Source organism: Quercus lobata, chromosome 4 (assembly GCF_001633185.2).
Source record: "Quercus lobata isolate SW786 chromosome 4, ValleyOak3.0 Primary Assembly, whole genome shotgun sequence".
NCBI lineage: Eukaryota > Viridiplantae > Streptophyta > Magnoliopsida > Fagales > Fagaceae > Quercus > Quercus lobata.
Genome location: NC_044907.1, coordinates 12,774,753 through 12,791,489, shown reverse-complemented (window position 1 = coordinate 12,791,489; position 16,737 = coordinate 12,774,753). Strand labels below are relative to the sequence as shown.

Genomic DNA, 16,737 nt, shown 5'->3' with positions numbered 1-16,737 from the left:
CAAAAACCGCACTAGGTGATTTTAAGTTCACTACTCTCAAGAATCCACTATTATCACAACAAGCGGTTACAAGGTTACAAGTAAATAAATCTTAGTGCCTTATACCAACCTACAGTTGAACTCTTATCCCAATACCCAATTGGACTTGTTCTGTAGTGACAATCTCTCATTTTCAATGTACGGATCCAAGTATGTGACTAACATACCAACTTGAGAAGGATGCTAGTTGTAAAGTTCTTCAGTTCATCCACATAATGAAGATTACGAAACTCCTTGATTACAAAACCCTATGGTGTACAAATGTAGCAGCTTCTTCAAGAGAAAGATGAACTCGGGAAACTTTGTCTTCGATCACAATATGCTTGCAACAACAAGTGCAAAAACCCTTTGACAGTCCTTAAAATAATCCTTATATATGTTTAAGATTGTGAGAAAAGAAAGCCTAAACAAATACACATAGATATGCGTGAAATCAGATCTAAAAAACTGATCTTCGTAAATCTTGATAGATAGGTTATCTATCGAGTAGTTGTCGAGCATCGGGCTAAACATGCCTTTTAAATCTCAATAGATGCTATATGTTGAGTTTTAAAATCCAGTACTTCTTCACTTGATTTTTGGACAAATTTGCATGGCTTTAACACTTGGACTTGAAATCTTGTTTCTTGAAGCATTAAACACATCTTAGATCTACCTAATTACAAGTAAAGTGCGTTTTGTCATAGGGTTAGCCAATTCTAGATGACATATACTCCTAACATGATTCACATATGTCCTAACACATATGCACATTTTTTTGTACTAAGGTATACACATAAAAGACAACATGTGGAGACTTAAGAAATTTGAGCTACAAAATATGTTTTGAAATCTAAATTTTAAAAAACAAAAAATTATAATATGCGAAAAAACCAAATGAAAGGCAAAATATAGACGTTTTTCTAATCCCCACATGTAAATGAAAAAAAAAAAACTCAGGTTGTGGTGTTATTCTTTCAAAATTAAAAACTATTTAAGCTAATGAAATACAATTGATGCCTCGCAACGATCGACCACCCATTGCGGCAATGCACGCACCTCCCACCCACTGATTCCACCCGTATCAACTCCTCTCTCACCTTTGAAGAGTCTTCTCCCTCTTCTTCAGTTGGGAGTCCTTGCATCTTTTTGTTTTTTATATATATTTTTTAACAATAAATAGATGCTACTTTTTTCTACATTAATTTAATATTGAACTCTTTATAAATTTTCATTCCAAAATGATGAAAGAAATATCATTTGTACTATAACCCCAAAGATGAATTTCCTGTTCCGTCCCTTTTTTGCAATCTATCTATTTATATTTAAAAACTGAAGCATGACATTTATTAGTGCTACACTCCTGTTGAGCCACCTCACCACCACATCATTGGCCACATAATTAGTATTTTTCATATTTATTTTTTACCTTTAACTTCTTTACAATATTAAATATATAAATATGGATTTAATAATTCATCTTAGTCGATTTTAACTTTACATATTTCTCTACTTTAATTTTGATGTTATAGCTAAATAATAAATCGATGGAAAATCAAAACAAAGTTATTGTCTATATATATTCATCTTCGGTGGTTTTAATTTTACATATTATTTTGCCCCTTCATTTTCTTTTATTTTGGCTCTTCTTGTTCTCATCTTTTTACTATAAATTTGCCAGTTTCTAACATTTTATGCATATTTCTCTCTCTCTCTCTCTCTCTCTCTCTCTCTCTCTCAATTTTTATTTCAATTTTTGTTGGATTTTTTTTTATTCTTCCTGCATCTCTACCTTATGCTGATTAATATTTGTATTTTTTTAGAACTCTACCTTTGAATAATTTTCTATATAAAGGTATTCATAGGGGTTGGCATTTTTCTTAATCATTGATGGTAGAAAAGATACAACTTGATAACTACCTATAAGAGGATCTCCTACTAAAGGTTTGTACTCTTATTGTCCTATTATTGACTAATTCATGTGTTCCTTGATGCAAGTATTTTTTTATAATTTTATTTACAATACTAAACACTTTCAATGAATGGTGTTTGTTGTTGATTTGAATTGGGGAAAAATCATATTATAATATGTCATATTTTGTGTTGTTATTAGATTTTAGTTTATTTGGAAAATAAAAGGATAGTCTGGAAAAGCTGATGACCAATTAGTGCAGTTGAAAACAATGGTTTTTGTGCATTTTCCTTTCACTATTTGTAAATATTTTATTTTAGAGATTAGTAACAAATTGTTATATCTTTGTTAGATGCTTGAGTAATTTTTATAAGTGTTTACGAATATTTTATATCATTCTTTATCTTCCTTATTTTATTGGTATATTCCTTGAGATTTTTAAGAAAACAAATTCAATTTTGAGTTAAAAATTACTTATTTATCTATTCATTTTTCACATGCTAGGTTAGAAGTTAAATTAGATTATGACAGTATTAACACAATACTTCTTCTTTTTTCAAAAAAAAAATTCTCTACTTTTTTCCTCTTTGTAATTGTATTCTTGGTTTTTTTTTTTTTTTTTTTTTCGAAAATACATTTTTGGTCCCTACATTTTGGGTCAATTATCATTTTGGTCCCTATTTTGATTTTACTACTATTCTAGTAAATTCTATTTTGATCCCTGCCATCAACTTATTAACAAAAAAGTCTTACGTGACAAATGGAGGGTCCTACTTGCTGACATGACGCTAACATTAAAATATTATTAAAAAAAGTTATTTGGCATTTTTTAAATGCCACGTTTGCATTTAAATTAAAAAAAAATTAATTCCTCAATTTTAATTTTGGTTTTAATTAAAAAAATAGAAAACAAATTAAAAAAATTTTACTTTCTTTTAAACAAAAAATTTACTTTCTTTTAATTAAAATGATTTTTTTTAATTCCAATCTTTTTTCTTTTTGAAAGAACATATTCATGTTCTTTGTGTTCTTCCTAGATATGATTCATATTCTTAGCAAATTAATCTTTATTTTCTTATCATTTTCTTTGTCTTTCTTGTACTTTCTGTATAACCAAACACATCCAAAAAAAAAAAAATTTAATAAATGTCTTTCTTGTCTTATTTTCTTTTTATTCCTTTCATTATTTTTCCAGAAGAACATTTTCATATTCTTTGTGTTCTTCCCCCATAATCAATCTCTAGCAAAGAATCAAATCCCAAACTTAGATCTCAACCAAACCCCAAACCCATATCTCCCGCAAAGCAAACCTTAGCCTTCAAACCCATAAATTTTCTCGGTAAAAAAAAAAAACACAAAAAAACCCACAGAAAAAACAAACAAAAATCTCCAAATCACTACCACCAAATCAAAGAACATGAACATTAAACTCAAGCAAAAGAATAGAAACCCAGCAACTAGCAAAGCACCACCACCGAATTAAATCTTCCACAGTCTTCCAAAATTTCCTAGCAACCAGCAACAAAATCAAAATAGTGATTTTTTGACTGTCTAGAAGTGCAAAAATGGCGATTAAGATCACGGCTCTGACTCTAGGCATGGTAATTCTGCTACTATCACTCCCTGGCGGTGTGAAACCAGTCCACTGCATCTTTAGCGGTGACATGGAGTCGATGCTTTCCACCTTGAGAGCTTGTGGGTACAACCTCTTCTCCAACAACATCACCACCTCCGACCTCCAATTTGACCTCCTCTGCACCCACTCCAACACCAATGATAATGCTTCCAACGACAGCTACTTCTCCACCATTTTCGCTTGATTGCCATTTTTGCACTTCTAGAGAGTATATGTTTGATTGTTTGTTTGTTTGTTTTTTTTTTTTTTTTTTTTTTTTTCAAGGATAAATGACAGAGGGTTTTGTTTTAATTTGACAAAGTTAAAGAAAAAGAAAGTTAAACTAATTTTAGCTTTCTTTTTTTTTTTTTTTTGACTAATTATTGTGTTTTGGCTTTTTAAAAAAAATTAATAAAAAAATAAGTAAAACGCTGACATAGCATTATTTAAAAGTCAAATGAATTTTTTTTGCTGATGTGGATATAACATAGATGTGTGGCTAATGACACATAGGATCAATTATTAATTATTTTTTTATGGAAAGCCTACCAATAGAGCACTCTGTTTGCTACGCATGCATTTTCTGTAAGTGGGTTAATGACAAGGACTAAAATAGAATTGATTTTCTGTTTTTAGGGACTAAAATAGTAGTAAAATCAAAGTAGAGACCAAAATGGAATTTGGCCCAATATGTAGGGACCGAAAGTATATTTTCGCCTTTTTTTTTAAAGGAAAAAGAGTTACAATCTTTTATTTTTCCCTTTCTTTTTGTTTTATTTTTCATTTTGAATTGTAGTTTTGTTGAGTTTTATATATATATATTTAGATAAGTTTCTTGGTGTTTTTGATTGTATGGTTGAAAAAATTGGGTTTGAGAAAGTTTGTCTAAAACTAAAAGAATAATTTCCAAATTTTATATACTTTTTAATGATACACAAAATATTATAAATAAATTTTATTAAAAAATTAATATTTTTGATAATTTACCTTTTGAATTCTTGAGAAAAATTATATAGTAAATAAAAATATGATTATGAATTACATTACTATTTATTAAATTAGTCCAAAATAAATAAATTTGATGAGACTACCCTAAAATATTCTCACATGTAATGCGCAGTATTCAAGACTAGTTTAAATAAAAATGATAACGGTCGTGACACCTCAAGCAGGCTAATAAATTTGAGGTTTTCCATTGAGCATGGCTTATGAGGTTTAATTCTTTCTTCAAGATGATTATGCCTGTATTTGTTTTTAGATTTTGCGCTCAAAATGTCAAGGGCTTCCTGATGAAAATTATAGGCTTCGAAATAGTCCATTAATGTCGCTAGAGTTGCCTTCCTCAATCGGTTTGTTGGTCCTTAGAGTTCCAACAAAGCCACATTTATTAACGACATTGGGTTTGGAGGAACAAAACAATGTGGTGCCGCCCATTAATGTCATTACGCTTGAGCTATTAACTCAACAAAGCTCACACACAAAATAGTTATAACATGGCTGATCCTCAAAATTCTTTGAGTAACTCATGTGATATTACTTATTAGAACTAAAATTGAACGTCGTATCAAATGTGAAAGCAATAAATCAAGCATATTATCACCATGTAGTTCTTTAACATTAGATATTTCACAAACTATAAACAAAATGTGAATAAAAAGAGATTATGATGAAATCCTTAAACCGGAAAGATTAGTATAAAAAAGAAAAAAAAAAAAAAAAAAAACCAGTTTTCCAATATTGACTAATTGATTGGAATATATATACCCTTTCATTTTTTATCCCATTAAGACGAATCAATTGTAACCACCTAGGGGTGTGGTCTAGGGATGGCAATGGGGTAGGACGGGGCCCAGGGCCGGCTGAATGGGTGAGCAAAAGATGCAATCACCTAAGGCCCCAAGTAAAAAAAAGACCTCAAATTTTAACCAATAGGGTTATTTATAATCAATAAATAAAATAATATTTTTTTCCATATGAGAAACAAATAATAAAGAGAGAAAAATGCAACGTTTACAATATTTTTCATAACACTTTTACAACTAATGCTAAGTAGTAGGTTGTTACAACTTATTATTGATGGCAAAAAAATAATTATAGCGATGTTTTCAATTAGAAAACAAAAAGCAACTTAAAATCTAAAATTTGTTGTAAAAAAATATTGTGAATATTGCACTTCTAAAAAAAATAAAAATAATAATAAGAGGTGAGTTAGCAAACTTTTACTAGTTCTCATCTAAGTCTACCACTAATCCCACTCTTTTACTTACCACTACAATCTGCCACATCAATAAGTATGAAAAAATTTGTCAAATTTTTTCTGTCTATAAAATTTCTTAAAAAAAAAAAAAATTCTACTTAGTTTATGTTAATTAGTAGTAATTTTGCATCTAAAACAAAATAATTAATTTTCGCCTTAGGCCCCCAAATGCATCAAGCCGCCCTTAGCGAGGCCGAATGATGGGGTCTTCATCCCCGCCCCACATGGTTTTGTCTTGCTTCATCTCCACCTTGCCTCGCATGACGGGAAAAATTTCTCACCCCATCCCCGTCCCTTAAGGCCCCGCGAAGTCTTGCCCCATCCCGTAAAACTCTACTTTTTGTTAATTTGTCTTACAACTAATACAATTTTTTTAATGAAACCTATTTCATTAATAAAAATATACTTGAAACTACAACTAAATTTATCCCATCAAATCAAATCAATTTTTAGAAAATATTGAATAATATATCCAAGTGTTTAACAAGACAATCATAAAAAAATAAAATAAAATCTCATACATAGTATAACACATAACAAAATAAAGGCAAAAAACCACATTGGGTAGAATAAAATAAGCTAATATTGATATATTTGTTTAAATAGTAGGGTTTTAGGGTATGAAAAATTTACAATTATAACCCTTAGCAGCATGGGGCGGGGCGAGGTGGGTTTAAAAAGTCTAAACCCATTGCTGCCCACCTCATGGTGTGGGGCTAAAATCTTGCCCCATTCCCACCCCACTATCTTTGCGGGGTAGGGAAAACACGCGTAGGGCAAAGCAGGAAGGAGCGGGTTAAGCAGGGTGGGGAAAAATTGTCATCCTTAGTGTGGTCTAGTGGTCTTGGTTGATGCACAAGATGCGTTGAGTGTGAGGTCCAATTTTCGAGTCCAAATATGGATTTAATTGAGTTACCTCCCTCAGCAGCTCAAGGTTTATTAGTGTCTCTTATAGTGTTGGAAAGCTATGGCTCACCGTTGTCTCCTTGCATCCAGTAGGGTCCCGGACCCAGATGGTAGAGTGCTATTATGGTCACACCCAAGTAGGATTGCCATGTTGGTCGCCCCTCACCCCCTACCCTTTTTTGTTCATATATATATAAAAATAAAAAATAAAAAGGACGAATCAATTGTAGGAAAATCAAACTCTTGACTACTAAGCCACATACAAATGTTCCTTCTAAAATATTTTTAGGATTAATGCTCCTTAGTTTGAAACCCCATCTATATGCTTAGCTTGAATTAGAAAAAGCTTTTTTTCTAAGTAAATCTTAGACTACAATAATTATCAAGAATCTCTCCAAAAAAAAAAAAAAAAAAAAAAAAAACTATCAAGAAACACCATGACATATAGATTAAGAAATTCAGCCACAATTCTGTTGCCTATCTAACGCATTTCAAAAAGAAAGAAAGCAAGAAAGTTTTGTTATATTTCTATGCTTCTAGCTAATTAATAAAACAAAGCTTGAATTTGATAAAGATATATTCATATATAGAACTACTGTTTCAACACATGCAGAAATAACTCTTTTATAAAATCTTAATAAAGCATTGCTCTTATATACAATAAATAAATAAATAGAAAAGAGAGAATAAATTAGAAATTAATCACATCAATCTATATAATAAACTAGCCATTCCCAAACCCTAAACAATCTCTTCCATTTGGTTATAAAAGCCAGTCCTATATTCGTAAACAATAGTTTATTTCATTGTATTTTTTGCAAAGACATGGGGGTTTTTATTTGAAAAGAATTGATGTACAGTAAAGACCTTGGGAGGTCCATATATAACATATATGTGGGTAATGGATAAGGTTCTATACATATGACTATACGAGGGACCTTGCTATTTCATAATGCGAAAGCTATCACCAACATTCCTTGTATTTGCGTTCACAAACTGCCAAAATAAAGGACAAGACACAAACATATAAATAACACGAAATACAAGCAAAAAAACAAAAAAGTGTCTATAAATTCTATTGTCAAATCCTATAGTTGAATTGAGCATACTGACCTCAAAATATAACTCTTCCTTTGTTGCATTCCCTCTTACAAAACCAAATTCTGAAATCCTAGATAAACTCCAGCTATTTGACTGTTCATGAACAAAGTAATTTGCAAGTTCATTTATCAAAAATACACAAATATACGTATGTTAGAAGATTGGTCAAATGATTATACCTTTTAGACACTTAGTAATTTAATATAACTTCTAAAAAATCGATAATTTAACATAATATCAAAATAGGAGATCCTAAGTTCAATCTCTGTCTCCTCCATTATATCTCTCATTTAAAATATCATGTATTGGGTCTCACCTATTAAAAAGGAGTTTGAGCCCACACATGAGGAGAGTGTTAGAAGTATTTGTTAAATGATTAAATATATCACATTCCAATAGTTTAACATTTTAAGACAATCAGTAATTTAACAATGTATACATGTGAAGATAGAGAGCAACTTACATCAGTTGTAAATTTGTCTAAGGAAAAACCAGCCATACCAATCACTGCCTGCACTGGGGCACTGTAATTGCTGTTGTTATAAGTATCTACCCCATTTGCATCTTTTGTAGGCATGGCCTTGCATTCTCCTTGGTAAACAGCACAAGTTCTCTCATAATTATGAACATGACCGAACAAAACCAGGTCGACCTAGTTCATATTCCCAACATTGCATATGAGAAAAGCAACAAACAAAAAATGACCAATTTGATAATTCAACATACAAGCTCGATAGAGGAATGTACCTTGTACTGGAGCAGTAATGGTTCCACAGCATTAACAAATTGTGGATCAACACTAGTGTCAGCGTTTGAAGAAGTGTACATTGGTCTGTGCCTGCAATTGGCAAATTTTACACTTCACTTAATAAGCTACTACACAGGCCAATTGATTTGACATACACTCCTATACAGCACTTTCATAAAGTAGAAGGGTTCTTTTTTTTCTTTGTTAATTAACGAATTTGGTTATCCAACTGCTGGATAAAGTTCAATTTTGATCCTCCAACTTTCAACTATGTCAATTTAGTCTCACAACTTTCAAAATCAAGTGAATTTTGATTATTTGGTCGATCCTATCCTTTTAAATTTTAATAGAATTAATAGCTGGAATTAATTTAATATAGACTTTTGTACACATTCTATAATAATTTTTTGACTTTGTGCTCCATTTTCTACATTAACTATATAATTTCATTAAAATTGAACAAATAGGAGATTTAAGGATGAAATTGATTTTGTTTTGAAAGCTGGGGGACTAAATTGACACAATTAATAGTTGAGTGATTAAATTGAACTTAAACTATATAGTTTGAGGATAAATTAGTAATTTTGAGCACCCATCCTCCCCCTCTTTTTCAATGTATGTGAAATATACCTACCCCATAAAAATCAACCATGGAGTTTTTGATCGATTAACTGAACCCATGTCCTCTTCCATCCATAGATACTGTATTACATTTTGTCCATGACATGTTGAGTAAGAGAAAAGGCAATATCAAATCAAATGATTAGAGAACTCCATTGAAAAAAATGAATGATAATAACACAAGATATGATCTTTTTGTAATTACCTGCTCAGAATTCACTGACCAATTATGCTCAGTTGAAATTATTGTGAAGTGAACACTAGCTTGTTCAATGGAATACCAAGGCTTATCCTTTGCCGAAGTTGGCATTGGAAAATAAGTCTCATAAGCAACTCCACATTCTCCACCTGAATCAGGAGTTAGATATACTGATCCTGAGTCTACATAGTCCCTAACCAAAAAAAAAAAAAAAACATTAAGTCAATCCCAATTGTTCTTAGGATTACCATATGTAATAATAACAACAGCAGCAATTATGTATGTGTTTGTATGTATATGTATTTTCCGGTCACATATATATGCCTAGCAACCAATTTGAGATTTAGAACTAACACTGATTAAATAATGTGTTGTTCAAGAATTACATTTGTTGTGAATAAGTAACAAAAAACATAATAGAAGTTTTAATGATTGCTCAATTAAATGGATCTCAAGCTAATTTAGGTGCTTCAATTAATTCTTTGAGCTTCATTTAGAGGTTGAAGAATACCATAAAAAACTAAATCAAAGTAATGATAAATTGTTAACACATTATTAATCTTTGCATATATTAATTTTACATTAATCAAACCAAATGATTTATTAGAACAGAATTGAAGCATATATAGCCGAAAAGGTTACCTCTCATGGTTTCCAATTGCGGTCATGTAAGCAACTTGAGAGGCCACTGGGTTGATAAGCTCAAGGAAAAAGTCCCATTCTACTAAGAAACCTGTAGCGTAGCTTATGTCTCCAATATGGAAGATGGAGTCCACATTTACAGAATTCACTTCATCAGTCACAGCTTTAATCACTGAGACCGATCCTGGCTATAAGTTCAGGAAATTATTAAGAACATCCGAAATATGAAAATATGAAGAACATATAATTAATAGATTATACTTTCATCACTTTGGTGAGGATGTAACTTTCTTTCTTTTTGCAAAAAAGAGTTTCAATTATAGGGAGAAATCCTTTAATTTAGGGGTAACACCAATATGGGGCTTAGATGTTTCGAACCCAAAACCTCAAAGATTTCACGAGACCTTAAAAACTACTAAGCCAACTCCCTAAGATTTTTATAAGACCCACATTAGTCTATATATTCTATATATATATATATATATATATATATATATATATATATATATATATATATATATATATAAAACCGAAGCATTTGCTCGCACTACAATTTTCCACGTCAGCACAATATTTAAAAATAAAAAATAAATAAAAATTATAACTCTTCAAAACCCTAGCAACCTTACCCCTCTCTCAAGTTAAGAAATATAAAGCCACGGTTTCTGTAATCTGTTTGCTTAAATTGGAGTAAAATGAAGAAAAGGCATAAGTTTCATCTATTTCAGGAAGAAGACTCCAAGATTCCGATTGTGGACTTTTCCCGTTCTGGTGGATGGACCACTTGGGGTTGTTTCCGCTGCTGAATTGATTGGCATGATCCTCTTTATCGTGTTTGTTATCTGGGAAGTTTATGTCTTTCAGGAAGAAGACTCCAAGATTCCGATTGTGGACTTTTCCCGTTCTGGTGGATGGACCACTTGGGGTTGTTTCCGCTGCTGAATTGATTGGCATGATCCTCTTTATCGTGTTTGTTATCTGGGAAGTTTATGTCTTTCAGGAAGAAGACTCCAAGATTCCGATTGTGGACTTTTCCCGTTCTGGTGGATGGACCACTTGGGGTTGTTTCCGCTGCTGAATTGATTGGCATGATCCTCTTTATCGTGTTTGTTATCTGGGAAGTTTATGTCTATACTACAGTGATCTTAGGAACGTTACCTGATTACTTGATCCCCGTAGAAAAGTGGTACGATATTTTGTTGGGTTGGGTGTTACTTAGTTTATAACTTTATTGTATAGCTTTTAAATTGAAACCATAACCTATTTTTATATTGCATAATTTTCTTTTGATCATTCTACTTCGGTAGTTTTTGCAGTTTTGTGTCATCCTTACAAAACTTTTAGGGAAATTACAGTAAGCTCACCAAGGTTAGGCCCGTTTTCACAAGGAAGCCCTAAAGCATTCAAGATCTACAATGCACGGTATAGATTTTAGCTTATAAAGTTCAGCTTTTGTAAGGTTAGTTTTGTTTATATATTAATTAATACATAGTACTTTGTTCACCATTGAATACTCATATAATCAATTTCCAATTAGCATTCAAGATCTACAATGCACGGTATAGATTTTAGCTTATAAAGTTCAGCTTTTGTAAGGTTAGTTTTGTTTATATATTAATTAATACATAGTACTTTGTTCACCATTGAATACTCATATAATCAATTTCCAATTTAGTGTTCAAGAATTAAACCAAAATTCTAACTGCGCTATCATAAAATATTATTATTAGTATGAATTTTATGAAGTTGCGGTGTTCAAGAATTAAACCAAAATTCTTTTAAATTATCTACAACCCACGGTATAGATTTTAGCTTATAAAGTTCAGCTTTTGTAAGGTTAGTTTGTTTATATATTTAGTCCTTACGTTTAGGTTTAGGTTTAGGTTTTAAGAGATTTATATATTACTACTATGTGGCTAAATTTCCCGTGACATCAGTTTTATGTTTTTAACCAAATACATCAGGAAAGCAAGAGAAGACACATAAATATTTTGTCCTTACGTTTAGGTTTAGGTTTTAAGAGATTTACATATTACTACTATGTGGCTGAATTTCCCGTGACATCATTTTTATGTTTTTTTTTTTTTTTAATTTGTTTAATTTGTTTTATGTAAGGTTAGTTTATTTACATCAGTTCTTTATCTCAAAGATAAGGCTTTTATTTTTACCGCAAGAACTATTTAGGTATGTATCCCTTGCAAGCACACATGAACTTAAATTGTCTTTTAATATATGCATGCTTTATTATTTTCTAATAGTTTTCCCGTGCATCGCACGGATTAGCGACTAGTTTTTGTTAAACTGGTACCCTTAATCCACTCATGAAGGTGTGATAATTGTACATTGGTAGATGAAAAATGTGTAATCAATGCACATAAAGTTTTGACATTCAACTATATTTTTTTAATATATACATTATAAAATTTAAAACTTATGTGGTCCCTTCAATGATTATTGTTTTTTATCATCTTGCTAAAAATCCAATGAATTTTATAATTTACTATTGGATATTTTTAATGAGTGTCATAAGGACCAAAAAAATGATGTGAATATAATGCTCTATTATTATTTTTTTTTTTTTTAAAGAATGTCAAATTATTTGCAAATATTATTTTTTTTATAAGTAATTTTAAATTTGTGTGCACACCACCATGAATTACTGAGATTTTTTTTTTTTTAATAATAAATTTGTAGTATGATAATCGAAGATCTAATATTTCTTAATCTATACATTCAAACCTTTTAATTTATAATTTTTAGAATTTATAACCATAAAATAAGGGTACAATGTATATTGAACACATCCTACCTGAATGTAGTGTTCAACTGAAGAATCAAGAGGAGCCTTTCCCATATCACCATATGCAATAAAATAGAGTTTATCTGATCCTGCATCTGGTGGAGTCTTGAATTGGATTTGATTACTCCAACCAACTGAATCACTGCATTGTGCGTAATGCCAGATATGTTAGCTATTTACATTTTTTATATATGATCATTAATTAAGTTAATCTTATTTAATAAAAAAAAAAAAAAAAGACACCTTTGTTCAGAACAATTTGACAGATGAACATTTAAATGACATAGTAAAATTATGTGATAAATTGTGAGATGCTAACCATACCTTCCATATTTGTAGGAGAAGTTGCTTGAAGGCTGAAGTCCTGTCATCACTGCAGTATGAATGAAGCCTCGATCATGCCACCCGAAGTCTTTGGCTGGACTCGGTAGAGTCGAACCTATAATTTTCAGTTTCATACACAAAAATTAATCTAATTAAGTAGAAGATGGACAATTAATTGGAGATAAATAAATTAAAAAAAAAAAGGAGAAAATCAAATTGGCTTAATATATAAAAAAATAAATATTATATATAAATATATATATATATATATATATATAAGGATATTTAGACCTCTTCAAATATCTGACTATTTCTTTAGACATGTGCAGTCCTTCCATCTTACACACACCAAGTTATTACTGGGACAAATCCCTCCCCAAGATGTTGGTAAGAGGTTTCGAACCCAAAATATCATAAATATCATGAAAACTTAGGAACGACTTAGCCAACCTTTTAAGACTATATAAAAGAAATCTTTAACATACCATTGTTTGGCTAATTAGAAGGTAACAATATAAACTATGGAAAAGGGAACTCACTACTGCACATATCATCTTGTGTAAATGTAGTAACTACAGAATTTTGTGACATGCCATCTCCATATTGCACTTGCTGAGGCTTCTCATCCCCACTAACCCATGTTAATCTCATCTGTACCACCAGCCAATTTGTAAATGTTCAAAATAATGAACCTTTTGTTGGCTTTTCTCTTTGTATCCATCTCTGTTTGAAAACCAAATCAAGAACAAGTATTTTTTATTTTTTATTTTAAAAGCTCCTTACCGATTTCGCAGTTGAATCTATGCTTGAGAGATGTCCATATAGTGGCATATTTGGATTAGTAAAATCCAAAGGGTTCGACCTAGTCAGAATGCAAGGTGTGTCGAAGCCACCAGCAAAGAACACAAATTCAATGTTGGTTCTTACATTAATAACATGAAATGTTAGGGAACCACTGCAAGTGGCCACCACACATTTACCAAGCACAGATTCCTGGCAATCCTTCTTCGTGCAATTTAGATAGTCTGGATCATTTTTCACGTATTGAGCCTGAGATTTTACATAAACATATATAATATATAGTTTTAGAAGTCAATTTTATGCATAAATTTATAAGTTCAAAGTTATTTTGGTGGCTAGAATGTCCATGTTTTGTGTTTAGTTATATTCTTGTCTATAAGTAAAAGAAACCATATATATCAATTATGTAATTCAATGGTTTGGACAATCAACTAAATATGTGAAAAACCACAAGGAATGTACATTATTATGAGATAGAATGATGCATATGTTGATAATAATGTTATAGTCAATTGTTCAAGTCACTCCAATGCAATTTCAATTACTTGCTCGGACTTTTTTAGTTAATTATGACATATTACCTACCTACCTACCTGAATGTATTAAATATACGCGGCCGTCCTAAACATTAAAGTATATGAAAGTATTTAATTTCTTCCTGTGTATTATGTTTTTCTACATTCCTATTAAATAGCTTCTCCTTATATAATTTTTACTTGATTTTTCTTCCTAAATGACGTGGCAAAGCACAACTAGTCAACTACAAATTTATAGCTAATATTCTTTAGCCAGTAATGCTACAAAATAATCTTCACCCTTTTTATGAAAAATTATAGAATATTTTGAGAGTAAAATAAATGTATGTTCATTCCTATCACATGAATAATTGATCTCATCATGAATTTAATAAGTGTGACATACTATTATGTAAGAGGGAATACACAATTATTGTATCTCCATACTATTCTATTATTACCCTTCATAATTTTCACTATCAGTTTCATAATTATTGATATGTCAAATTTTAATTGGAATTACGTTTTTTTGCATCAATGAGAACACACATGCCACCTCAACAATTATTATTATTATTATTATTCAATTTGTTTCGATATTAGCATTTTCTGAAAAATAATTCATTTTTCAAAAAGAACTTTTTAGAAATTATCCAATTTTTTCATGTTTGGTTGCAACTTTAAAATGAGTTGGAAAATTATATCTTAACTTCTCTTATTTATTCTAATGTAATATAGAGTGGTTTTTCAAAAAAAAAAAATTAATGGAAAACAACTCTATCTCTTACCAAGCTAAATAAGATAAATTAAGAAATAATTTTCCTTTAACTTATTTTTTTATGATACTACCAAATACCAGAAAACAATGAAAATTATATTTATATAAGGTTTTCAATTAAAACAAACGGAGCATTATTGCTTTTTAGCAAAGCATATCATCATTTCATTTGAACAACCTCACTTTAACATAAACTCAGCATTGGGATTACATTTTTTTCACCAATGAGAATACACATACCAATTTATGTGGTCCCTTTTATTATTATTATTATTATTATTATTATTATTATTATTATTATTATTATTATTATTATTATTATTATTATTATGTCCTTAAACTTATTGCTATCTAACAAAACATGTCAGTCATTCCATTTTTCATTTATTTTGTTCATTTCATAAAAAAGTAAAACTTAAAAACCTTCTATACAATCTCATCTTTACTAGTGCATGCTTGACTTTCAAATTTAGAATCGTAATACCTTAACAGGATATTGGCATAGCAAAGGAAGATCACTAAGGTCACCAGTTTGTGCATAATAAGCCTCACTCAATGGACAATCTGTGACACTGCATTTATATATTAGAGAACAAATTAATAAACAAACCTAGTAACATATAATCCAAAGAATATATAGATGACATTAAATGTGTGAAGGTTTCTATATAATTCTTACTTGGAAGAAGATGGTGATATCATGGCAACCCAATCGCTACTAGAAGGAAGCAGAACTCCACTAACAGTAACCGTGAGGTATTCTTCATTTGTCAGGGAAGAGTTTGGATCAACACTAATTTTTAGATAAGGGTTTGGATCATCACACTTTAGCAACTTTCTTCTGTTTAGTACACGAAAGTCCGATATTGCAGTGTAATTCCGGTGCTCAGCCATGGAGGAGCTAGCCAAAGGATGCAACCATGATGAAGAAGCAGAAGAAGAAGAATAACCAAGAATGATAGTGAGTAAGAAGAAAATTTTAAGCAACCAAGGGGTGGAGTTTTCCATTGAAGAAGGCGGCAATGGACCAAGAAAAAAAAAAGACTAAGAATAACTCAAAAGCTCTTATCTAAAGTTGAAGAAATTGTAATGGTTTTTGGGTTCTCTTAACTTTGCATTTGTTTTCCTACTCCTTTTATGTCATTCTCAGTATTGAAACTATGGAATGTTAGACCCAAAATTTGGAGAATGATGCTGCTAAGGATACTATGCATAATGCATAGACACAGCTAATGCATACATATCTAGGTGAATTCTACTAGGGAAGTTTGGTTTTGTAACATGATATTATTGGTTATGTTAATGATTTATGATTGAGATATGTCAACTCTAGCAAATAGTCTTTTTTTTTTTTTTTTTGGTATGAATTGTCTTGATGCATGTGCTGATGTGTGCCTCTTTACTTTGACTTCTTTTTCGTTATCACCTCATATATATATATATATATATATATATATATATAGGGTTTTGCTAACGAGTGCCCTTAGAGCACTCATTAAT

General features: G+C 30.7%; 1 protein-coding gene and 1 long non-coding RNA gene across 2 annotated transcripts; one reads left to right on the top strand and one right to left on the bottom strand.

Moving 5' to 3' along the window:
- The first annotated feature begins 699 nt into the window (after window positions 1-699).
- LOC115987650 lies at window positions 700-10,872 on the top strand. The gene is made up of 3 exons (XR_004091166.1): window positions 700-709; window positions 3,772-3,774; window positions 10,748-10,872. It is a non-coding gene; the product is annotated as an uncharacterized LOC115987650 (long non-coding RNA).
- On the bottom strand, window positions 7,407-16,245 carry LOC115987649 (nucleotide pyrophosphatase/phosphodiesterase-like). The gene is made up of 13 exons (XM_031111240.1): window positions 15,917-16,245; window positions 15,722-15,809; window positions 13,927-14,193; window positions 13,686-13,794; window positions 13,144-13,258; window positions 12,829-12,961; window positions 10,020-10,207; window positions 9,384-9,570; window positions 9,192-9,259; window positions 8,557-8,647; window positions 8,273-8,461; window positions 7,822-7,902; window positions 7,407-7,704 (listed from the first exon to the last, which is right to left on the bottom strand). The coding sequence occupies exons 1-13, from the start codon at window positions 16,243-16,245 to the stop codon at window positions 7,651-7,653; spliced, it is 1,899 nt and encodes a 632-aa protein (XP_030967100.1). The 3' UTR covers window positions 7,407-7,650.
- Between the last annotated feature and the right edge of the window lie 492 nt (window positions 16,246-16,737).